The sequence below is a fragment of the Durio zibethinus genome, chromosome 27 (assembly GCF_047325235.1).
Source record: "Durio zibethinus cultivar Kanyao isolate XHJ-2024 chromosome 27, ASM4732523v1, whole genome shotgun sequence".
Lineage (NCBI taxonomy): Eukaryota > Viridiplantae > Streptophyta > Magnoliopsida > Malvales > Malvaceae > Durio > Durio zibethinus.
The window spans coordinates 6,747,593-6,774,296 of record NC_143188.1 but is presented as its reverse complement, the minus strand read 5'-3'; the positions used below and the strand labels follow the sequence as shown (position 1 = coordinate 6,774,296).

Genomic DNA, 26,704 nt, shown 5'->3' with positions numbered 1-26,704 from the left:
TAATAAATCATAATAGAAAATATTATTTTCTATACAAAAGTATATATTCCTTTCAAGTATTAAATATTTTTTCCTTTTTTATTTTCGAATATATTTTATAAAGAAGAAAAAAAAGGAACACAAAAAGAAAAATAAAATAATTAAGAAATTTTTTTTATTTTTTATATTTCAATTATATTTATAAAATGCTATAAATTAAAATTATTTTTATTTTTATTAGATTTGGTTTATTAGTAAAATAATATTTTTAATTTAAAATGGATTTTTAAAAATTAAAATTAAGTTAAATTTTCGAAATATTTAAAAAAAATTATGTCATTTTGGAAAAAATCAACTAAAAATTTCTATATTGATTTAAAAAATTAAATTAAAAACTCCACGTTGATTTATTAATATAAAATTTTTATATAGACTTATTAATCTATTTTCTAGAATAACTATTTTGAATCTATTTTCTATTGAAAATTTTATATTTATATAAAATAAAACTTATTATTTTTAATAATCCAATTTCTTTCCTTTTCAGGATTAACTAAATAAGGGTAGTTATAATTCTTATTTTTAGTTTTTATAAATGCAAAATTTTAATAAGGAATATATTTAATTTTATTATTAATAGATTAATAAATAAAATTTTCAAAATGATATGAAAGTTTTTACTTGATATTTTAAAATGTTATGGAGTTTTTTATTTAATTTTTAAATAATATAGAAATTTTTAATTAATTTTTTCAAAGGATAAGAAATTTTTTCATAGGGTTTCAAATTTTTTAACTTTATTTTAATTTTTAAAAATCTATTGTTTAATAAATATAAAAATATTTAATTAATAAATTATATTACAATAAAAATATTATTTTAAATTTTACAGTTTATAAAATATATATATATATATAAATCAATAAATTGTGACATAATAACATATGTGATCTCAAATTTTTGAGTGAAATTTTATTTTGATCCCTTTGATTTCCATGTGAGATACTAGATGCCATCTACATGGTGCTAGTTGGCACTTATCATCAATTTAGATAATTATATAAACAAAAAGATTAAAATAAAATAACTTAAGACAATAAAAAATCTCATTAAAATTTCTTAAAACTTAAAAATAAAAATAAATTTTAATTCAAAATTTAAAGATCATGTGCTATTAACCTTTTGGCATTTGAAGAGTCTTTTTCTTTGCATGAGGTGGCCATATATATTAGAGTTTATATTTAATATACTATCAATGTATAGAATCTATATACTTTTAGTAAATCAAATGATGCCACTCATTAATGAACAAATATCAACCTTTAAAATAAATATACAAAAATTAATATTTTTTAAAAAATTTATTTATTAATGATGTGGCATCATTTGATTCATTTTATTAATAAGATAACATCATCCTTTTCACTGACAGTATATAAAATTTATATACTGACAGTTTATTAAATATAAATTCTATATGTTATTAAGTAAAAACCAAAATATGCTTATGTAGATTTTATCGGGGCGTATTGTACGGATGTGAATCATCCTTGTATGACATTTTGATGGTTTGGCTCCTTCTTTTGTAACCCATTATCTTTCCCTTGCAAGGGATAAATAGTTATTGTTTGTGACCTGTTATGGCATTTCCAATGACCTTTGTTGTGATTGCTGATTGACAACATTTCAAGATTTTAATTTTAAACATATGTTAGGATTGTACACATTGTAGACACCAAATTTGTCAGGGTCTTTAAGTCGGCCTCGATTATAAAACTAGACTCGAGTCCGTTATTTTTGTTTTGTTCCTCATTTTATTTTTGCTTTTTATTTTGATTTTATAATTTAGTATTAAAATAAAATATTAATAATATATTAATAACAATTAATTAATTAAACAAAAAATACAAAAAAAATAAAAAAGCAAAAAACAAGGGGATTGGTGCCGTGCATGGCACCACTGTCACCCCATGTTCACCAGAGCATTGGCCACCCACTCCTCTGTAGAATCACTCCACTGTAACCCCATTAGCACCCTCTGAACCTTCACCAGCCACCACTTGCCTCAACCGGCCTTATAAATCCAATAACCAAAAAGAGATCAAAAGGGGACTGAGTTACCCATTACGCATCAAGTACCAAAAAAACACAACTTAGCCTCTCATTTATGCTTGTCTTAAAACCTTAGCAAAGACCCAATCAAAACCCAAGCCCTAGATAACTCACTATAAAACCATAAGAAAACCACCAAAAAAATTTTTCTGCCAAAAAAAATTTTAGAAAAACTCATTGCCAAAAAAAGAAAAGAAGAAAAACCTGAACCAAAAAAATAAAAAACATAATTCTCCCTTTTTGAGGAGGAACCTAGCGCCAAAGCCCTCTATAAAAAAATATATAGTTTAGCTTTTATAAAAAAATATAAAAAAAGGGTTTGATCGAACCTTTAAAGTTTGATCTAGGGCATTTTGGTGAGATTTGGGTGAAACTAGGCCCAGATCTGTGTTTAGGGGGTTGACGATAATTTTTTTAAAGTTTTTAAGATTTTTCGACAACCAGCATGGTGGTCGATGACTATCAGCAACAACCAACGTGGCAGATAGTGACAGGTCAATTGGGGTAAAGAGAGAATGAGAAGAGAAACAATGTGCAAAATTTTTTTTTTTTTGGGTTTTATAGAAAAAAATAAAAACAACACCGTTTAGAAAGAAGCAAACGATGTTGTTTTAAGACCCAAGATTAGCGCATCAACCCTAACCCGACCTGACAACCCAGCATCTTTTAGCCCAGATTGATCAAGTTGAATTGGTCGAAACCACTGAACCAGTCAAGATCGATATTGATTGAACCGTTGACTGGTTCGGTTTAGGTAAATTTTTTTTAAAATTTTTTATTTTTAATATTATTTTTGTTATTTTAAATTTTATTATTAATATTTATGCATATTAAAATGTTTAAATTTGCTAGAATAAATTTTTATTGTTTTATAATAATCATTAATAAATAAATAAATAAATAAAAATAAATAATGAAATATATAGTTAAAAATTTTGATAATTTTGTTAATTTAAAAATAAAACCTTATAAAAAAATGAGAAAAAAAATTTTATATGATGATAGGGTTCTAAAAGTATTCGAGTAGTGATGCTTTACAAAATCCTTAGGTGAAAAGATTTTTTTAATATTATTAGTGTATTAAAGTATTTATAAAAAATCTTCAATATGATAAAAATTTCTCTTTGCTTTAAAAATTTAAATAATAATTCAATAAAAAATAAATAAAATTTATAAAGAAGTAAAATAAAATATGTGCATAACATATTATTATTCGCATTGCATGCATATTTTTATGAAAAGTAAATTTGAATTTTCGAGGATGAGATTATAGGGTATTTTGAGAAGCGATGTCTAAGAAATCTCTAGATGAAAAAGAGTTCTTTTAATGTTACCAATGTACTGAAATATTTTAAGAATTATTTCAAAAAAAATTATTCCAATTTATTTTTCTCGAATAAAATGGAATAATAATAATAAATAATAAAATTTTAATAAAAACACAAAAAAACAAATTCCAATAAATGAAAGAAATCAAGGAAACTATTTTCAAATACTGACAGTAAAATTGTTTTTGTCAAAATCAATGGATAATATATAATTAACTGGTACCGTTTTAAATGGATGTTGTGAAGCTACTAATCATTTCTCATGCATAACCAACTCTTGAATCCAGACTATTTCGCAAATCTGAAAATTCTCTTTTTAATAAAATTTAATTAATTTTATAATTATTATTAAAAAAATAAATTTTAATAGGTAGTCAATTGCATCTAGCCAAAAAAGATTAGTAGTGACTTCATTTTTCATTTGTCATTTTTTTCCTTCTATTTTTAAATTCGTTGGGCAGCTTCAAAATCGTTACGACACATATTATTGTTTTGTTATATTTGTGAATTATTAATTTGGATGTGAATTATCGAGTTATAATTTTATATTTATTCATGTTAAAATTATATTATTAATAAATTTTTTTTATTTAAATAAGATAATAATTATTTTAGTCATATTAATTATGTTTGTCATATTAATCATTTTATGTTAGATAGATTACTTTTAAATATATTAATTGTTTCATATAATGTATAATAAATATAATAAACGTATCATGTTCGTATTTAAAATTTTGATATGTTTAATAATTTGTTTTATATTTATATTTCAATTATTTTGTCGTTTTTAGTGTTGTGTCTAACATGACACATAATACACGTATACAAATAATTAGATTTAATTTTAATATATTTTTCTCTTAATTTGCGGTGTCTATTCTAATGCAAGCAGGGTTATTACCAACATGGGAGGGAGAGATTCCTTGGCAAGCCAAAAAAGTACCTAGACAAGGCCTTATACATACTAATTTTACGTTGTTTGGTTTGATTAGAGAAAAATAAGAAAAGGGGGAAAATAAGAAAAGAAAAATGGAAAGATAGGAAAAATGTTTTTTTTTTTCCTTGAGTAATTTTATACATAAGATTAAAAATAAATGAAAGAAAGAAATTAAAAATAAATTATAAACAAAATTAATTTAAGTAAAAAGATTAAGTTTAGAAGAAAAAATTATGCAAATCCACCAATTTCCATTCATTAATTCCTCCTATTTCTCTCTTACTAAACAAAGAAAACAGAGAAAAAATACCTTTTTTTTTTTCAAGTCCTTTCCTTCATTCTTTTTGCCTTGTAACTAAACATGGTGCAAATCAACCTATTATACTCGTTCCGAGAGTTGTACCAGCCTCGTACTATTTGAATTAGAAACAATCCAGTTTCGACTTAATAATTGTCACCCATACGAAGAAAGTTAAAGTTGGAGATTCAAATTCCTCCTGCCTACTTGAACTTTCTTATACTTTCAAAAAATAGTTGAATTACTTGAGCTGAAATTTGTCATCCTAAGTACATGTTTGGCAACCCAACCAACAATAGTAAACAAAGTTTAAGTGCTACATGACAAACAATTGTCCTCTCCCACACTTATCTTAGTTCAAGATTTTTTTCCCCTTACTGATCAACGTGTTTCTCTTTACATTATAATACCAAGAATTTGATATTTACACCGAGTGTCGATGTGTGTCTTCGCTCGCCCATTTAAACATGGAAAATATTTAAATGAAAATTTTTAAGATTTTGAAAAATTTTATTAAAATTGATTATCAAAATCAATAGATTATAATATTTTATTACATAGATTAAGTGTTTAAATTTTGAAAATATTTTAATAAATTTTAGTACATTTTTTAAACTAAATATTTTTAATAAAAATTTTTACTTAATTTTTTTCATAATTGAATATCAAATTTCAATTATAAATAATATTTTAACTTTTTTCATATATTATTAATTTTTATATTAAACTTTATCAATCCATTAATTTAAATTTTTATTAATATTTTTATTAATTTAATTTTTTTTAAGCTTCACAAATTTCACCAAAAAGTACTTCATTAAAGTTTTGTCCTTTCATCGTACATTAAGGGGCATGTGTTGCGTGAGAGAGAGCATCTTCAAATAACGATCATAACTACTAACCACAAGCAACATTCCATGAAAGTTGAAACCGAGGAATTCAATTAAAAAAAAAAAAAAAAACGCAGACAAAAAGGAATTTGATTACAGACACAGAGATCCAAAGTAAAGCTTTAGGGTGTAGCCACCCAGAAAAGCTCCCAATTTAACAATCCTTTGTTTTCATGTTCACCTTCTATGCACCTCCCTCTGCCATGCCTTTGGAACTTTTTCATTCCAACATCAGCCCTTTTTCCATCTATTTCCTCCTCCAAGTACGTACCCCGTTCTTCCTCTTCTTTTTCTTCGGCTTCATAGTTGCTATCATTTTCAAACTCCTCTTTTTTATTGTCTTCACTGCTGCTTTCACTTTCTTTGTCGGCTGCTTCTTCTTCGTAGTCAAAACTTTCAGTAGAATCTTTCAACAGGCACAGTCGAAGGCGGCCATTGCTTCGTTCAGCTTGAAAGAGAGTGTTTGTTGACGGAGTCTTGACAGCTTTTATTACCAACCTTCCGTCTTCACGGTGGGGCCTAATTTGAAGAGATTCCGATCCACTTATCGTTGTCAGTGGAGGTGGAAAATTGCGAGAAATTGCTTTCTCAGCTCCCAATAATTGACGTGATTTGCTTTGCTTCCTTGTTGGAGAATTTCCACCTTCAGAATCTGATGAAGACAATGAGAAAATGTTGTCTTCGAGGATGTCACTGCCTGTCTCATTACCTAAATTCTCGGTGCATAGTTCCAAGCTCCTCTTACTTAGTGTGGACAAAGAACGATTGAGTAGAGGATGAACATAAGTGTTTTCTTTCTCCACTATCTTTTTCGTGGATTGGGGGCCATTGGAGAGAGCTTGGAGGAAGCTCCAGCCACCCATGTCAGGATTTGAAGAAATAATCTTATCATGAACAAAATCGGTTTGCTTCATAACTTCTTCATAAAGCGCACGACAGGAATGATAAAAAAATGGTAAACCGTTTGCAGAAATGAAAAGAAGAAGATTAGAAAAGCATGCAACTATAAGGGTTAGGAGGCAGAGGAAAACAGAGTTGGAAGTTTTTGAAAGAAGGGGAGGGAGAGAGGAGGGAAGAGGACGTTTAGCATGAGAGATAAGCGAGCAGTGGGGTGTGAATTTATAGTCCCCCAAAAGTGCCAAGAGGTATAGCGTACAGAGAGGTTGGATGCTTTTTACACCACTTGAATTATGCAATTCTTAATCTGCCACACATTGCAAAAGAGAATAAAGAAACATAAAAAAAAAAAAGTGGCATAAAAAAAGAGGAAGTTTTCTATCTAATATATTTATTTATATCTAACTTATGTTAGTGGAATTTGAATTTCAGCAATGAATTTCTTCTCAAAATCTCATGTGGATAGAATTTAATTATGCTGATGACTTCCTTATCTTTGGGTATGAATGTAGTTAAAGAGAAAGACGGGTGGGTTGTAACATTGCTCCAAATTTACCAGCCTTGCCATTCCCTTTTCTCCTCCTTCCAAAAGCAAGCAAAGAAAAGGCCAGGACATGTGCGATCCTCCCAAATATTTATTGACACTGTGACAGTGATTGCTTCTTTTTTTCTTTTTTCTTCCAAATTTACCAGCCTTGCCATTCCCTTTTCTCCTCCTTCTCCTCCTTCCAAAAGCAAGCAAAGAAAAGGCCAGGACATTTACGATCCTCCCAAATATTTATTGACACTGTGACAGTGATTGCTTCTTTTATTCTTTTTTCTTCCAAATTTACCAGCCTTGCCATTCCCTTTTCTCCTCCTTCCAAAAGCAAGCAAAGAAAAGGCCAGGACATGTGCGATCCTCCCAAATATTTATTGACACTGTGACAGTGATTGCTTCTTTTATTCTTTTTTCTTTTTCGCTTTTATTGAAAACTTGTAACATTGCTCCAAATTTACCAGCCTTGCCATTCCCTTTTCTCCTCCTTCCAAAAAATGCCAGGACATGTACGATCCTCCCAAATATTTATTGACACTGTGACAGTGATTGCTTCTTTTTTTCTTTTTTGCTTTTATTGAAAACTTGTAACATTGCTCCAAATTTACTAGCCTTGCCATTCCCTTTTCTCCTCCTTCCAAAAGCAAGCAAAGAAAAGGCCAGGACATGTACGATCCTCCCGAATATTTATTGACACTGTGACAGTGATTGCTTCTTTTTTTCTTTTTTACTTTTATTGAAAACCCAAAACACAAAACATTTTTTTCATGCATGATTCATATGTTTTAAGAGTCAAAACCCAAGTTGATTGCATTCAACAAGAGGAATAATAACATGCTTACTATCAGCCCACAGCCTTTGAATTTTTCAGGCAATAAAGTTACATGTATGGACATCAATTCCAGGCAGACCAAATTTGAGAATTGACCAAAATTCCTTTTCTTTATGCTAAAATGCTACCCAGCAGACCTACATAATGCATGGCAAGTTTGTCAAACCTTCAATGTTTGGTTTTGATTAGGATGGGAAAATGAATGAATCCTTCATGAATCTATAATTATGTTTGTAAGGTGTTTGAACCGACAGCCTCCTACCCCACCATAGATTTTAAAAATAGTAAAAACCAGTGAGTCCCACCAAAAATGACTTTGGCAAGTTATTCAAATACAGTCATGTTACTCTACACTGTTTCACATTTAATTTGTTTTGGTGGAGAATTCATTCAAGGAATATACAGTTTTTCCGTGATGTACTTTGCACATTTAATTTGAAATTCAGGTTGGTTCAGTTTGGTTTGTGTTAACATCAGCCTGTTGTGGCCTTCTTTTTTTCTTTTTTTTTTTTTCATAGGAGGTCACAGCATTGGTTAAAGATGCTGGTTTTCGAAGTTCGAACTCCAGATTTACTAAACGCCACCTCTACATGAAATAACTGATTGGTATTCCCTCAGACTTGCTGAATGCTACGTCTCTCTTAAAGTTGGTTACAAATAATAGAGTTAAGCTCCAAGTTCAATTCTGGTGGTAGTTTTCATTAACTAAAAGCCCTGTCCGGCCATGACACGTTAAATGAATGGATAGTTTATCAGACATGCTTCTAAACCAGTTGATAATTCTTTTAATACAGTTGTTTCTTCTGGTGAAAATGAAATTTCAGAATGGTTCGAGGGCCAAAGCACGGGGTCGTCAATAACTCTCAAGCTGCCTACCGATTGTCAAAGTGATAGATTTTTGTGTTTTGTTCCATGTGTTGTAGTTGGTTTTGATGACAATCTTAAAACGTTGATGTTCGAGTTGTCTGCAACTTTGAATCAAAACCCAAATTTGGTGACTATCATAATTTTGAAAGTAGATGGGCTCTCAAGCTCTATGGCGATATATCAAAACGTTTTCTATGTGATCATATGATCATTTGGCTTGGCAATGATATGCGTCTAAAAGACAAACACTATGAGGAGGCCTCACTTGAATTATAAATCGTAACAGATGAAAAAGATGAAAGATATATAGATCATATCAAGGAGAAGAATTGTGGTGCTCATATGTTCTAGATAGATGTTGGAAGTTTTGGTAGCTCTGCGGCCGAATCCAACCCAATTTTCAGCTCTAACGAGTGGCAAGTGGATCCAGCTGCCCATGAGAGATTGGGATCAAGTTGTGAAATTTCAGCTTATCCGCCGTGTACTAAAGATGAAGAGAACAGATGTTACCCTAACATGATCCAACCCTATAATTCTATCTCTTTGAGCTGTGGCGTCCCAAATCCAACCCCATAAATTACCTGCTATTCATATTTATTACAATATTTAATATTCAAGATGTCTATAGGGCTTAAGGTCTTATTGGGATGTAAAGTTTAAACTTTTAACTTAATTCATTCTTGAATGGCTAGCAATAATGACACAAATTGAGTCATGCATACAACAGATTACAGATTGTTTTTTTTCAGCAAGTTATACACTTTAGTGAATGCTGCCTTCTTTTCAATTTTGCATCTGTTTGGTTTCACAGGTACAATATTTGTCACAAGAGCAAAGTCTGCCCTTTGATCAAGGAGAATATTTGTCATCATGTGATTTGGACTGCTGCTCTGATTACATTGGAAATTTTACGTCCTCTGACACTTGGGGTATACTCAGATGTAAAAGAACCAAAAGCACCTTGGTGTAGACTAATTTGGTTAAATAAAGCATTATTTCAGTACTTTGTGGCCATGTGCGATGGATAGATCAGCTAAACATTTATATGGAAGCCAAAACTGACCCGGGAAGAACAGCTGAGCTGATGATGAACCAGATCAGACAGGTAATACTTAATTTTCAGGAAAATATTGTGTACATATTATTGTACCTTTGTCTACATTTCCGAAAATAAAATATAACAAAAAACGTAAACATAATTTTTACATTGTCATGGATAACTGATTCTGGCTTACTTTGTGGTTAGTTATCTCTTTCTGACTTTCCAAACAGAAGCCAGTCAGCTTGTGAACAAAGTAAATGACTGTGGATGCTTCAAGGAAGACTTTTCGTGAAATCTGTCAGGTTTCCATAATTTTCCATTTTCTATATGAATTGCAAACAAATATTATGGTGATTGTCAAGCAGACCTTCAAGCAGGCAGGCTTTACCCTATCATTTTCCATGCTATGTGACCGAAAGTAGATAATAGAGAAGCAGACCGCATGTGACTTTTATATTTGTCATTCTTTTTATTGTTTATTGCACTCAAAAGTCTGAAACGTATCCACTCAACTGACGAATTATTTTTTGAAAAAGAAAGAACAAGAAAATTACTAATAGAATTATTCGCCATCAGATTTTTTGTCATGTCTGAAAAAATTGCAAGGCCACAGTTTATGTTCGATGATCCTAAATATACAAGCAAAAAAACATTTAAGATTAGAAAAACCAAAGACCTTCTATAACATTGCTATTTGTTTATATATACCAAATTAAAGGAAAGAGGGGGAGGGGAGGAAAGGATGGACAGAGAGAAATTGGTTATTAACCTATTCAATATGGCTCAGTATCCTTCTCGATAGCTTTAATAATTTAAATACGACACAGAAATAATAAAAATTAAAATATGAAAATAATATAATTTAAAATTTTAATAAATATCATATATTAATTTGAAAAAAAATTGTTTCATGATTAATATATTAATACAAATTATAATACGATAATTTTGATTTTTTATATAAAAAAAAACACAAATTATCAAATCTACATATCGATATATTCATAATTAAAGTTACAGCATCCTGATCCAGTCGACTTAAGGTCATTTTGCCGACGATAGGTCAACATAGATAGATCCTCTTCCTGTAAAGTATAACACCTGGTTATTAAAGAAAAAAGCATAACCTTTTCCCTTGATGTCTATTATCTAGCTATGTGGTTCTAATTCCTAAAGCAGTTGCGCATAAAACTGAAGCAAAGAAGCCTAGTAGGTAACCATTAGCAGCTCTAAAAGCGCACTCTTTTCAGCCCTGTCCTAATACAAAGCTTCTTTATTATTGAGCTAACAATAATTACATATGCCAACAAAAAGAAAGAAAGAAAGAAAAAAAGAGCAATATATTTGCATCAGAATCTATCTGGTGTCTTTGATTTTTATTTAACTCTCTGCCCTTTTTGACAGAGAGGGAATGAAATTTGCATCAGAATCTATCTGGCTTCTTTGATTTTTTTTTTTAACTCTATGCCGTTTGTCAGATTTTGTTGTAAGTAATGGAAAATCATTGACAAGAATAAATAATTCGTGTATCTATTTTCTGTTAAATTCGTGCAAAGTATGAAAATTACGTGTTATAATTTGTATAATATAAAATATATATTCTATTTTTATTAAATTTATATACATTTTTATTAAAATTCTAAACCTTATCGCTTTTATATTTATGTCATTTCATTTTTTATAATATCATCATTGTTAGTGCCACACTCTCCCACCCATTTGAATTATTTTATTTTATTATTTTATCAAAACTAGAAAAGGACAATAGAAACAAAACAGGCAGAGACTACCCAATCCGTGCAAACATGTTATAAAACTAATGTTATAAAATTATGCATTGAGCCCATGAAAGAACTTTCGAACTGGAACCTAAACATCACAGTCGTCGAAGGGTTAGCTTTACAGACAGTGACAAAACTTTTGGGGTCTATTTCTCATCCAGCAGGCATGATTATCGATCACCTTCGATCTCCACATAACTGATGTGAAGACCTTCTGCATTTGGCCTGAAAGTGGTTTTTTTCTTAATCTAACATTTAAAGTAATATTGAGGAATAAAAGTACCACGTGATAAATTTCATGCACATTTTTTTTTTCTATAAACATGGAGTGCCCTTTCATTTAGATTTAATAATCCATGTTTTCGTATTGTATTTTATATCATATTTGACAAATATAATAATACGAATATGATACAAATTATAAAACATATTTAAATCTTAAACACAAATACAATATACTTATTATACGTATTATACGTGACATTATATGAATAATACGAATAACACTGACAATACTGATATATATGAATAAACATGAATAGCAATGATATACATGAATAACATTAATATATATGAATAAACATAAATAACATTGATATACACAAATAGATAGTAGATATATATTATCAAACATCATATCCAATTCAAGACATACTAACTTATTAGTTTCAAAGTATTGAAAAAACAACAATAATTTATAAGTTATGTTTTAATAATACGTATAATGTAATATAAAATAAATTATTTAATATTTTATCATTATACATATTATTTAGAATATGTATTATTTTTAATTTCAAATGTATAATATCTTATTTTAACTCTTATAATTTAAATAAATCACATATCATGATTTATTTTATTAAAATAATCATATAATTTTTTGTCATTATAAATGTTATTATTATCATTATAATATATTATAGTATATTTATATGACTTGAATTTGCTTTGCTTAATCAATAATGTATTGTTAGATGTTACTTATTATTAATAATTAAGTGCACATTTGTCTTTCTAAATTATTTTTTAATAAAAAATTATTTTTTAATCTTATTATAAAAAATTATAAAGAACAAAATATATATTTAATATGTTAAAATTTATATATTATACATACATTACTAATATAAAAAATACTTGCATATTTAAAAAATATAAAAAATTAAAACCCATTTAATATGCATTTAACATATATTATGTATATTTAAATTTTAATATATACATTACTAATATAATAACCATAAATGTATGTATAACTATATTAGTTTTTAATATCAAATCCAAAATAATGAACTGCTAAAGATTAAATAATAAAATAATATAGTATTGTACTCATATTATTATTTATATTGTATTCATATTATTAATATAAAAAATAATTTTATAATAATTATTAAACCAGTATTATAATTAAATTTTTAAAATAATTTTTATATGGTATATTGAATAGCTAATTAGGTATCATAATTAAAAGATTAAAAATTAAAATAATATTAATATGTTTATATTAAATTAAAATAAATATAAAAAATGTGTTGAATGTGTTTTTGTGTGACATGTTTTATTTAAAAGTATTTTTTGTATTTTATGCGTGTTTAGACATATCAATAAGTATTAGACATGAATTGTGTGTAGTGTCAAAATTCGTGTCCATGCAAATAAACATGAAACATATTTTTTTAAAATATATAATTTTTTTTATATAATTTTCATATCATATCACTGTATCATATCTTAAATTATCATGTTTGCTTTCATTCCCTACTTGACATGACATGCTCTAAAATATGTGAACCGCAGCAGTCTATATTTCATAAATTATAATGGAATCATCTATGCTAGGTTTTACAATTCGAAAAAGATAATAATAATAATAATCTTCTTGTACATGAGATTATCTGAACAATCATTCCACACTAACAAGCAAGAGGATATGGTTGCAGAAACTGGCAAGAAAATAGGTTGAAACATGTAACTTGAGGTGAAATGTATGTATCAGCATAGGCATGATTGCTACTGGTTTAAGATCAGTGATTCATCAAACTGAAATACTATTATGAACTTTATTCTTTCATAAAAATTCTACATTATTTTAAAAAATTTTAATCTTTGCTATAAGGAAAGATTGTTTTACTTTGACTATGAAACCTTATTAAAATAAATATTTCTGCCTCTATCTCCTGTGGTTTTGGTTATTCTTTTTCTCTCCTTTCTTAATTACTTTGGGTGATAAGGCATAGAAGAACTGGCAGCCGTGCCACTCCTTCTAAGATTATGCCATTAAATAAATCACAATAAAGGCGCTGTAGAAATTGCATAAGCAGCAAACATTGTACCTGAAGGGCAGTAAACTTTCTCCTCAAAATACCATAAGCTAGCAAGGGTTAGAATCTTGGAAAGAATCCACAAAAGGGATTGTATGTTGAGATTTAAAACTGAAATATTGAAGTTATGTACCAAAGATTGTATGTTCATACATTTGGTTCCTGGAGTTCGATGTGGAAATAGATTAAACTTCCTGAAATTTTCGACATATTATCAATAAAATCATTTGATCAACATTACCGCAATAGCTAGAAAGCATCTTCTGAAGATTAGTTCATTCAATGAACCCATTGAACAATAGGTATGTAAAGCTGGAAAAGATATAATCTTCAACTCAAACAAATTGAAATCCAAAAAAGAAAAAACCTAGTCTACTGAAAGGGCGTATAAAACTGCAACTGCGACAGTGACTGCTACCAAAAACTTGAAGTTGTAGCATCACACAATGGGAATATGAACAAAATCATCCAACACATTGTAACATTTAAAAAAAAAATTTTTTATAAAATTTTCCTCAATCTAATATTGCAGTTTATCTTATCATCATATTTTAATCAGGTCAATTGTTTATAAATTCTTTTGAAACTATGATTAAACAAGAATCGGAACAATAAAATAAACATTGCTTAACCGAAGGTATGGTTCCACGACTGCCGAGAAAAATAAATACTAACGATAAAGAGAATAACGGAACTCCAGACTCCAGAGAAAATTTAAAGAATGAAAACATCAGAAATTACGAAAAAAAAAAAAAAAAAAACGAACCTTGAAAAGAGCAGAGACTGAAGCTGGTAGATGACTCCATTTGCAGCCACCCAAAAATGGCTTTGCAATGATAAATGGGTGTCACTAGAAAAAATAAAAGAAAAAGAAAAAAAAGGATTGTCTCAGGGAGAGTGAGAGGGAGGGACTCACCAATTCCGCGCGGAGTTGGTTTGCTTTAATAGGCCCTTAACTCGAATCCAAAAATTCATCTGAGTTAATTGTCATTGAATTCAAATCGATAAAAAAAAAAAACAAAAAGTTAAAGATCAAAACTTGAAAAATTCGTTCCAAAAAAATTTGAATCTAAAAAAGTTGAATTCAAAAAAAATTTAAACTCCAAAAAACTTGAAATCGGAATAACTCGAATCCATCATGACTCCAATATATAATGGTCTTAACAAAAAATGGATCCAAAAACCAAATTATAACTATATAATTTTATTTTTTAAAAAGTAAATAAATAAACAGCAAACATTTTTATTTGAATTTTTAAAATATTATTATTTATAACTATTAAATAATTATCAATAATTTATTATCAACAAAATTAACGTTAATCTTTAAATTCAATAAAAAAATTAATTAAAAACACATTAAATATGAATATTAAATTATTTTTAATAATATCCTTATTATATTTAGAACAATTATCAATAAAAATAAAAAATAATAGCATTAATTTAACATTTAATTTCATTATAAAAATAATCATTTATAATATTTTATTAATTTGTTGTACTTATTACATATTTTAATTTTAATTTTAATGCAAAATAATTCACATGTAAAAAATATATTATAATTTTAAATTTGATTGAATTTAATATTTTGAGGAAAACATTAATACTATTATTAAGAAAATTAATTTTAAATTATATTTTTTTAGTGTTTCAATTATAAAAATATCAAATTTACTTCAAAAATATATATTATCTTATTAATTGAAATATAAAGATGAACAAAACTTAAATATCTAAATTAAACAATACAACATCCAAACAAAATATAATAAGATAAAGATGTTCTTTAACTCGTGAAATTAGATAAATTAATTCATACTCTTTTAATGTCTATTATTCAACATTTTAATACAACATTTAATCAACCAGTTTATAAAATTTAGATTTAATGTAATTATGCTAGTATTTAATTTATTTCCAAACAAAACAACATAATACATTTTAAAAAGCTCTTAAAATTTTAAAATATTTGTTAAAAATATAGTATAAAGACTAAAAAAGCTAATTAAATAAAATTAAATAAAAAATTAAAAATAAAATTTTATTGTACTAAGTGGCTTAAGGTTAAGTGCTCAATAATCCAATAAATTATTGGCTTAGTACTTAATAACAAAAACATCATTTATATAAATTTTTAGTGAGCTTTATTTGTAACTTGTTGAGTACTTAAAATGATTTTTTTTTTTTTTTTATGTATCACATTGATTATATACATTTACTGTTATACATTGGACTTGTTTATTTGTTTAGCTTTTATTTAAATTTATAAGACAGATTAAAAGAGTAATAAATAATATCAAATACAAAATTATTATATGATATATGTAGTTATAGGGGGGAAATCAATTTATATAAAAAAAATTTACATTTTTTTTAATTATTGATTTTAATAGATTTAAAGAATAAAATTAAATTTTTTTTTTCCTTGTCTTTCTTATCTCTTAAATATATTAAAATCAATAACTAAAAAGGTATAAAACCTTTTAGTTTTATATTAATATAAGTTAAGGGCGTAGCCAAAGGGGCAGGGCTATGGTCCCCCTAAAAAATTTTTGATCCCCTTATAAAATTGTTACTAATCCTACCAGATATTGTACCTTGTCCCCTCTTCTCTCTTGAATTTATCATTTGCCCCCTTTTCAATTTTCCTGGCCTCCTCTTCTCTACCAGATATTATACCTTGCCCCCTCTTCTCTTTGAATTTATCATTTGCCCCCTTTCCAATTTTCTTAACCTCCTCTTCTCTCTTCACCTTTGCCACCAAAAACGTTTTGTAAGTTGATCCATTCTCATATTTATATCAATTTTTAAAATTTTAACTTTAATATTTATGTCATATTTTTTATTTATTATGTAAAATATAAAATTAATTATTACATTCAAAATTACAAAAATGTCTATAATTTATAAAATTCCAAAACTATTCAAATCCATTTAGATTCACACAACTTAGAACTAAAACTAAAATAATCCAACCTCGAAATAATTTGTATCTAAGATAATTTGAATCTGAAATCCAACCCAAAAATGCCTCAATTCGAAATTATTCAAACTAAAAAATATTTAAATTCAAAATAATTCGAATTTGAAATGAACCATAGCCCAAATAATCTGAATATGAAGACAACCCAATCCAAACCCATCTGTTTTCTACCTATAACCTTATTGGAGAATATCTATATGAATTTGATCGAAATATATGAAAATTATGGGTTATTAAAATTATAAAATGCCTCCGAAAAGTTTTTTTAAATTGCTTTCGTGCTCCAAAAGGCCAAATTTTGTTTTATTTTCGAGTAATATTGTCTGGGAGAGGAGGTTAGAATAAGATGATAGATTTTCATTTAAACTTATTGCTAAATGATTGAAGAATAAAAGTTTTACATTTTTGTTCGTGTAAACGATTGTTTGTATACTAAATAATTGTGTCGTATGAATAATTAACTTATATATCAATTTCTTTGCTTCTAGTCGCCAACTCAAATTCTCAAACTGTATATATTACGGGCAATAGCAAATTAATATTTTTAATTTGGTTCTATCAAATATCAATTGGAATATCCTTTTAGTTAAAAAAACCGCATAGTTACACTTCTATTAGTGAACTCAAAACTTTTAATTTGAAACTTTCCCAACGATCAACTTGCTAATTCTTTCCGATATTTTTGTTGTATTTTGGTGTAGTTATGGTAACAACAATAAAGGTGTAAATTTGAAAAAAAAAAGTTGTAGGCAAGATACTTTCATAAAGCTTTTTTTAAAGATAATAGTCTCCCCACTACGGTGTAAATGAAATTTTGGAGACGTATCCCAACTTACGATGCCTACTATGAAAAAGAAAGAGTTTGCACTTCTGTTTCTCCTTGAACTCACTTGAAATGAAAAACCCAAAGAAGACTACAAGAAGAAAAAACTGATTTTATCTTTCGTAAATATGTAAAGTCATTTTTATTAAAAATGTGTTTACAAAGTATTTATAGATCGCATAATACGTCTCAAATAAGCTTTTATGTAAATACATCATTCGAATAAATTGATGCAACTTTTGGAATAAAAAACACTTCCAACGGACTTATTTTTTTAGTTTCTAGGTGTGGTAATTCGAATACCTAACTAGAATATTCAAAAGCTCTCTTTCAAGAATGTGAGTATTTGACTACCCAACCTGTGGTATTCAAATGTTCAATGTAGTGTGTTTGAATGCCTACTCTCTAATTATCAAATTTTGTCATTCTAAAATAGAACAGTCAATTGTCCCTTACTTATTTCATTATGAAGATTATTTATACTTTCTCAAACACAATTTTATTAATAAATGCATTCTACATGATTTAGAAAATCAAACATTCTTACTTAGGAAACATTATTTTTTGATAATATATACAACAATTTCTAAAAGAGAAGAATGTTTAAGCTTTCACTATTCTAAAAATTAAAATTGAAGAAATTTGAATTTCTATGTACTATGTAGAGATAAGTATGCAATTCTTATTCATTCAAAAGACAGTAATTATTTCATAAATATTTTTCCTACATCATATGGATAATGAATGCATACATGAAAACACCTTAGGTTTGGTTTAATAGTTGTTACCCATTTTTGAGGTTTACAATTCGAATCTCTCCTTTTGTTTTTTTTTTATCCCTATACCACATTATTTATACTGCTTACAAGTTTGCTATCACGTCTAAGCGACACGAACTCAATTAAAAAAAAAGATTATGTATGGGTATTTATGTTTTTTAATTTTATATAATAAATTTATTTTGTAAATAATTACTATCTTTATCCGAAACAATCCACTTTCCCTTAAAAATTACTCATGCATAACTTCTTCCTTATTGAAACTAAGAGTGATAATTATTTGTATCAGGTTGAATTCTATTTTATTTTTTCAAATATTATATAATATTATGAATTTTTAAAATCCAATCTGAATCCAAATTGACCTCTTATATAAAATGATCTGAACCAAATCGAATTTTATCGGTTCGGTTTGATTTTTTTTTTTAAATTTAATTTTTTTATATATTATTTTAATATAAAATTTTCATATATTTAAATAGATTTTTATATAAAATTATTATCTTTATTTTATAAAAATTCAATATATATAAACTAATAAAAATATATAATTCGGTTTGGTTTAGTTTCTTTAGGTTTTTCATTTCCCAATCCAAACCTAATATATACATTTAAGATCCAAATTTAATCCAAACTAAATAAAAAAAAAACGATCTGAACCAAATCGAACATTATAGTTTCGAATCGATTTTTTATTTTTTTATTTTTTTCTCAACCCTAATCAAAATACTTTTTTTCACATGATTTTTAGTCATTTCCACCTACACATTGTTGTGTGCATACTTATAGTTAGATGTGACAAATGGGCGGATTGGGTTTGAGTTAGATTATTTTGGGTTAAATTATTTCATGTTAGAAGAAAATCAAATCATTTTAGGTTTGGGTAAGGTCAAGTTCAAGTTAAGAAAAAATAAAATCATTTCAAGTTTAAGTCAACGAAAAATTGGATCATTTTGGATTTGAAATATTTTGGATCGGGTCAATTTGTGTTTTGATCAATTTGGGTTTGGAATATTATGGATTCAAATAATTTTTGTCTTATGTTTTTAGGATTTAACGCTTATATTATTGGAATTCGGTGAACCAATCGCCTTCTCAAGTATTTATATTCACTTTGCTAACCTCTAAATTCAAATAAGTATGTCTTCAACTGCTTGGCCTAGTGGCCAAGACAATCTTAAAGAAGACATCAAGGTTGGGATTCGAACCCCAACCTTCTTCCTTCCCCCTTCCCCCTTCCCACTTAATGTAGGGCTCTCCCCCTTGAATGACCAAAAAAAAAAAATCAAATAAGTATAGTTAAGTTATATAAAAGTTTAAATGTCTAAGCTAAATAATTTTAAAGTAATTTGTTAGTAATATGAAATTAGGTTACATTAAATATAAAATTAATTTTGTTTATGATAACAATTTATTAAGATTTTTTATTAACTAATATTTAATATTTATTTTTAGAATTTCACCATTAATTATTAATTTATTAGTGATTCATATTAATATTTTATATAATTGTATTCATCCACATTATTCATTTGTAATGAATTAAAAATGAGCAAATAACTAGATAAATTTCAAAAGACTCACCATCAAAATCATCACTAAAGAATAAGATAATGTAAAAAATATATATATTGGTATTGATTACTTAATTGGTTGGCCTTTGTAATAATTCTATATTGGTTCTTACATAATTTTGTTTGTGGTTGAATGAAGATGAATACATCATAGAAGTGAACCTTTAAGTTTAACTAGATCCAAAAATGTAAACTTCCTATTATTGAAAAAGAATTATATTCTTACCATAATATAGTAGTTTGGCCATTAATCGTGGCATTTAAATATTTACTATTAATCTTAAATTTAAGGTTGAATTATGCTGGATTCAGATCATTTTGAATTTGAGTTGCTGATTATTTTAATAAAATCAAATCAGTCCGAATTTATTTCAAATCATGTTAGTTTTTGCCACCTCTACTTATAGTATATATAAAAGAAATTGGATGTGAATAAGAAAGTAATTAAGTATCATGACCAAAAAATTAATTAATTATCATATCTAGTATTTATAAAATGAAATATGAACCATCTCCATTAATATCACTAATTAAGTCCTAAAAAAGCCAAAACCAAAAAATCGGTAACTATATGAAACCTTATGCAGACCAGTGCATTTTTTCATTTTGAGCAATTTTTATATCATGATATTAAGCACCTATGTGGTCATATAATCAACTTTGGGATACAAGTAAAAAACATTTAAAGATGTATTTGATGCATAAGATTATCAATAGAATAAAATAAATAAGATTATGAAAAAGATGATGTTATCTTATCGTATAGTTGGTGCATACAAGTATTAAGAGTAATATAGAATTATTGTTATCATTCACCATGTTTATTATGTGCAAAATGTGTAGACATCCCATTTAGTCTAAGATCAATTTATATTTTAAGATTAGGCTTTGAATTTTTTTATTTATTTTGGTATTGTATTTACTTTAGAATTATTATTATTATTTTTAAAAAAAGGACAAAGAATTGTTTTGCTGAAACTTGAAGAGGGTTTAATACTGATTGGGTTATTGAATTGAAAGTGTTCTAATTGAAAAAGGACTATAAAAAGGAATTGGTTTAAGAGGTGGATTTGGATTAAAAATCAAAAGTTAAAGTTGATTAGAAAATTTAAACCAGGAAAACTCCTTTTCCTATTGTAATTGAGATTAGAGGGCTATAAAAATACTTTATTAGGATCAATTGGAAACAATCAAGAATCAATTAGAAAAATCAAGAGAGAAAGAGTAAAAAAAAAAAAAATTAAAAGTTTTTTTTATAGTCTTTTGTGGTGTTTTGGGTTTAGATAATTAGGATTTTCTTTTGAAAATTCTATCTTAAGGAAAGGAGTTGAGAAGAAACACAAAAGGGAGGCATTCAACAAAAACTTTTGGCGACAAAATTTTCAAAGGTTTCAGGTATATATATTTTAGGTTTCTATTTAATTTTTGTTTAAATCAGAAAGAAAGGCAATCACCACAAGTAAGGAGCGTTAGCAAAGCCATAAGCTGTTTTATAGAGAAACAAGAAAGAAGACAAGGGGATGAAGAAGCAGGAAAAATCAAAAGGGACTAACCTAGTTTGAGGATCCAGTCTAATAAGATGCCCAAATCGTAATTGGTTCCAACAATCGGTAAATTGAAGTGGGCAAGTGCAATTACAAAGGTCCACATGCTTCGAAATTAATTGTAGCCCAATTTATTTGGTAATTTCAGTTTTTTTCTTCTTTATTTGTATAATTATTTATGTTACTTAGTTGTTTCTCTTTCTTCTTTTATACATTCTTAAAATAAATTTTTATAATAAATTCATAATTCCTACCAAATGATTAGAGGATTTAAATCTTGAATTATAAATTCTACCAAACGATAGGAGAATTTCATAATAAATTTTTAAAAAATAATTTTTTGATCTTACCAAATGATTGAAAGATTTAAATTTCTAAGTTAAATCTTACCAAATTATTGGAAGATTTAATAACAATTTTAAAAAAAATTTTTGTAAATAGGTTTTCAAATAAAAATCCCACTAAACGATTAGAGGATATCATCAAAATAAAATCCTACTAAATGATTAAAGGATTTTATTGATTGTTTAAAAAATAATGTCTTGGAAAATATGTTAATGAATTTGACAACAAAACCTCTTTAGAGTGAGACACGAGTCTCCATGAATACTCTTGAGATGAAAAAATTATCTTAAATCACTACAAAATTATTGAAGTAATTTTAAGATCAATTTTCAATAATTAAATTTACTTGGTAAAAATTTAAAAATATTTTAAGTCTTGAATAACATGAAATCAAACTGGTGCCATCTTTCAACGGGCATTGTGAGAAAGCTACAACCTTTCTACTTGTAATCGTACTTTTGGACTTAGATATGGTTTTATGGATTAGAATCTATCTTTTAAAGATACTTAAGTTAAAGCTTGGGACTATTCTTTAAAATTGAACAAATTCAGTTAGGTGTCCAATCGCACCTAGATAAAAAAGATTAGTGGTGACTCTTTTCTTAACGATAAGTCTATAGATCTATACGTTATGATAGTTTGGTGACTCCACTAGAGAGAAGATCGAGAGTTAGGCTAATAAATGATTTCTTGGTATCTAAGCCAAACCTAATAAATTTAAGAATTTTCATTCCTTGTTTGTATTTTATTTATTTATTCATTTTATATATTTGTCATTCACTTGCATCTACATAACATAAACTCTATACTTAGGTTCCATCCTTTAGAAAGTAGTTTACTGCCTACACTTTTGTGAGATTTTATGTCTTCGCATGGGCTAGCGAAATACTCCCACTTATATTGAATCATTTCTTCTTATAGCCTATGATGGATGAGGATTAGAGTATCTTACTAATCTATGATGGACAATGATGTGAGAAACAATTTGGGAACCTTTGGAGTTAACCCAAACCACATGTAGTAAAACATAAAAGCTAACCTTAGGTTAGAGCCATGTCTACCCATTGTTAGAATATAACCCAAGTTAGGACACATGAAGGAACTTTTGTAGTTTTGTTTGTATGAATTTGAGTTTATTCAGTTTTTCATGTGTTGTTATGTGGCAAATATTAACACATTCATACATTTTTTCATCATTATTAAATTTTTATCATTCCATACATCCATTCATGCATCATGTTAACTTAGGTAATCATTTGTTTATTCATGCATCATAGGGCAAATTATGCATTCCTTCATTTATGCATTGTTATTCATGCATCATATACTACAATGTATCAAATATCTAATGCATGCATTCATTTATCTATTGAGGCATATAACAAGTTAAGATGATTCTTGGCATCTAGTAACATGACATCCTAATTGTGGTAAAAAGATCAAAGGATAGTTCAATCATTAAAAGATTCTAGGCAACCTACTCACCATCGCTATAACACTTGCACTCAAGCAAAACTTATGGAGCCAGAACAAGTTAGCCGAATTGAAAAGGTGGAGAAAGCTCAAATGGAGATTGAGGGGGAGTTAGAAAAAATCATGGACATGCTCAATAAAATGAATAAGGGAAAGGCTACAGATGAAACTCCTACTTTGCCTACATAATCCATAAAGATGACCATAAAAAATAACCTTCAAATGAGTTTCAATCTCAGCAAAAACCTAGGAATTTAGAAATTACTTTTTGCTGCTTGATAAATAATATTTATTATCATTGCAGGTCTGTATTATGAATAAACATAAAGATTTTCGCGCTCTTTTAAACCAACTTCCCTATCAATGTGTTACCAATTTTTTTTCTTAAATTCTTTCGTAAAGTTCACTCTTCTTTATAAGTTCCTGAATATGCATTTAAATTATATTTACTAATTTATTATGCATTCACTTTCCTAAGAATCACTAAATGTTTAAATTGCCTAATTATTTTACGCTTTTATAGTTTTTTATGTAATTTTTTAGATTACTTTTCTTTTACAGCTTTTTGTATTTGACTTTATTGAATTAAAAAATTATTAATTAATTTGTCTTAAATTTGATAGTTGTGATGATTTGATATATATTACTTATTTTGTCACTAATTGACTTGAAATCTAATTATCTTTGATGGTTTCTTATTTTCTAATTTAAAAATTATAAAATTTATTGTGTCTTTGATTGTTTGAAGTTTATTGTGTATCTACTCAAAAAAATTAAGTATTTGCACCTTATTGATATAATTTTTACTTTTTTTTTTCAACCATTCTAACATCAAACTTATGGAATAGCTTAAAATTTTGACCTTAATATGATGTAAGTTTCTTTACTGTTATTTTTCATTTCAATAGCTAAGAACTTTGTTAACATGAGTAAAATAAATCCACAACATTGCGCGAGTCTTGCCTCTAATTTTTTAAATAAAGGAAAGGATTTAATTAATTTCTAAGATTTTTTTTTTAAGAATATCACATTTTATAAATAAAGAAAATGATCTTAAATATTAAAATTTAAAATTTAAATTTATTTGATATTATTTATTAAGAATAGATACATGAACCAATTGAGTTTAACTTTAGAAGATTTGATAGTATGTGTTTAACACTTACCCAAAGAAAATAAAAAGGGGAAACCATTATTTAGGAGGTAGTGTATAAATTCTATACATTGTTAGTAAATAAGTCAAATGATACCATTTTACCACTTTATTAATGAGGTGAATCAGGTATCAGATGATGATACTTTATTAATGAATAAATTTTTTTAAAAAATATTAATTTTTATATTTTTCAAATATTGATATTTGCTTATTAATTAGATGTTACATCTTATTTAATATCAATATATAAAATCTATACACTAACAATATATTAAATATAAATTTTATTTAAGATCATTTTTACAAACCTATCCAATTACAACCTATCCAATCATAAATTGGAACTCTAGTTTGGTGTGTTTATTAAAAAAGACAACGGGTTGGATGGAAGTGGGTTTTTACTTGCCCTAACCTTCACTTTGGTCTCGACTTCGACTTGACTTTATAAAAGAAATATTCGATCTTGACATTAAAATATTATTTTTTTCATACCTGACCTGATTGCATATGTATAAAACTATAATCGATTTGATCTAATTTGAAACTAATTTAATATTTTAATTTAATATACTATTTATAAAATATTATTTTTTAATATAAATTATATTTTAATTATGCATAAACATAGTATTTTTATTAAGTTAATATCTTAAATTAAAGAATTACATAATAATTTTATTAATATAATACATATATATATATAAATATAAAATTAAATAAATAATAAAAAATATTTTTTTATTTATATTGGGTCAAGTTTACCTAAAACCTGATCTCAATCGGACCTTGATTTTTTCTTTAAAAAAACAACCCAAATCCGATTTTAAAAAAAAAATCGATCTTATAAGATCATATTAGGTTAAAATTTGATGAATTCAGCTATATTTATTAACTCTAGTATTTATGCTTTTTTTTTTTCCAAATTACATAATAAATTATAGTTTGGACAACATGTCTCAAAGTACGATAAGGCCCTCAATCGACACTGAAATCTCATTTCTTCACCATAAGCAAAGGTCCAATGGACCACTAGTCCTCTAACTAGTTTTTTTTTTACACAATAAATCTTTTTTATACTTATTTTACTGTTGAGTTTGTAAATTTTAAACTAAAGTTTTCTTTGTAGATTTAAAAATTACATGTTTATTTTACCCAAAATATTTATTGGTTTTTCTCAAGTTTACCCTTAAGTAAGTAATTTTTCCTAAAATGCCCCAAATTGACTCTTTAATAATCACAATCCCATGATATTTTTAACTTCAATTATTCATTTATTTAAAGTGATATATAAATTTATATAATTATATAATAAATAAGTATTAACAAAATTTTGAATAATTATATAAATATATTTATACATATAATTAATTATATAAAAATAATTATATATATAATAAATAGTTACAACATTGAAAATATATAAATACAAGCATAAAAATGATATATATTTTATAAATTTTAGTAAATTTTAATTATTTATTAATTTTACAAATATTAAATATATATTATAAATTTCTTTATATACAAATTTTAATCTAATGTTCTTAATAATTTTTTTTTATATATTTTCTTATTGTTATTATTATATTTACATTTAAACATATATCTTATTATTAATTTTAATTTTAAAGCTATAATATCTAGTTTAATTTTTACAATAATTAATTTCATCATCACCATTAATATCAATTTTAACAAAATTAATCTCATTATCTATCTAAATGATACTAAATCATTGAATGAATAATTATTAATCTTACAAAGTTAGAGAATCTTCGATATTAAGGCTTTTACTTGAAGATTAAGCATTATACTATCAAAATGTGGTGAGTAACTAACACTCATTATGTCATCAAATTTAAAAACCTAAGTGAAAATCTCTTTATAATCTTTCGTTGGAATTTGCCGATGGACTGTGCGAGTAATTTTTAAATAAAAATGTTTGTATTTAACAAAAAGAAAATTATGCGAATAAAATATGTTAATTTTTTTTTAACTTTTTTTCCATTGTTCTTGTGATATTATAAAAAATGTAAAGTTCTCATGTCTTTCTCTTTCTTATGCCTTAAATAAATAACATTAAAAACTATTCACTTAAATTATGATGTACAGTTGGTATTTTTTTCCCCCGAAAGTACTACCTTTTTCAAAGTTGTGTCAATAAAAACTTTTTGTTTGGGCACATAAATT

At 26.5% G+C, this 26,704-nt stretch overlaps 1 protein-coding gene across 1 annotated transcript; it reads right to left on the bottom strand.

The window, feature by feature from the left end:
* Positions 1–5,494: 5,494 nt before the first annotated feature.
* On the bottom strand, positions 5,495–6,617 carry LOC111279366 (protein FANTASTIC FOUR 3-like). Its single transcript, XM_022866367.2, has one exon. The coding sequence runs from the start codon at positions 6,459–6,461 to the stop codon at positions 5,670–5,672; it is 792 nt and encodes a 263-aa protein (XP_022722102.2). The 5' UTR covers positions 6,462–6,617; the 3' UTR covers positions 5,495–5,669.
* Between the last annotated feature and the right edge of the window lie 20,087 nt (positions 6,618–26,704).

What these genes read in the sequence shown, in the direction of transcription:
- LOC111279366 (XM_022866367.2), bottom strand. Translation starts at nt 6,461, where the DNA reads ATGAAGCAAACCGATTTTGTTCATGATAAGATTATTTCTTCAAATCCT.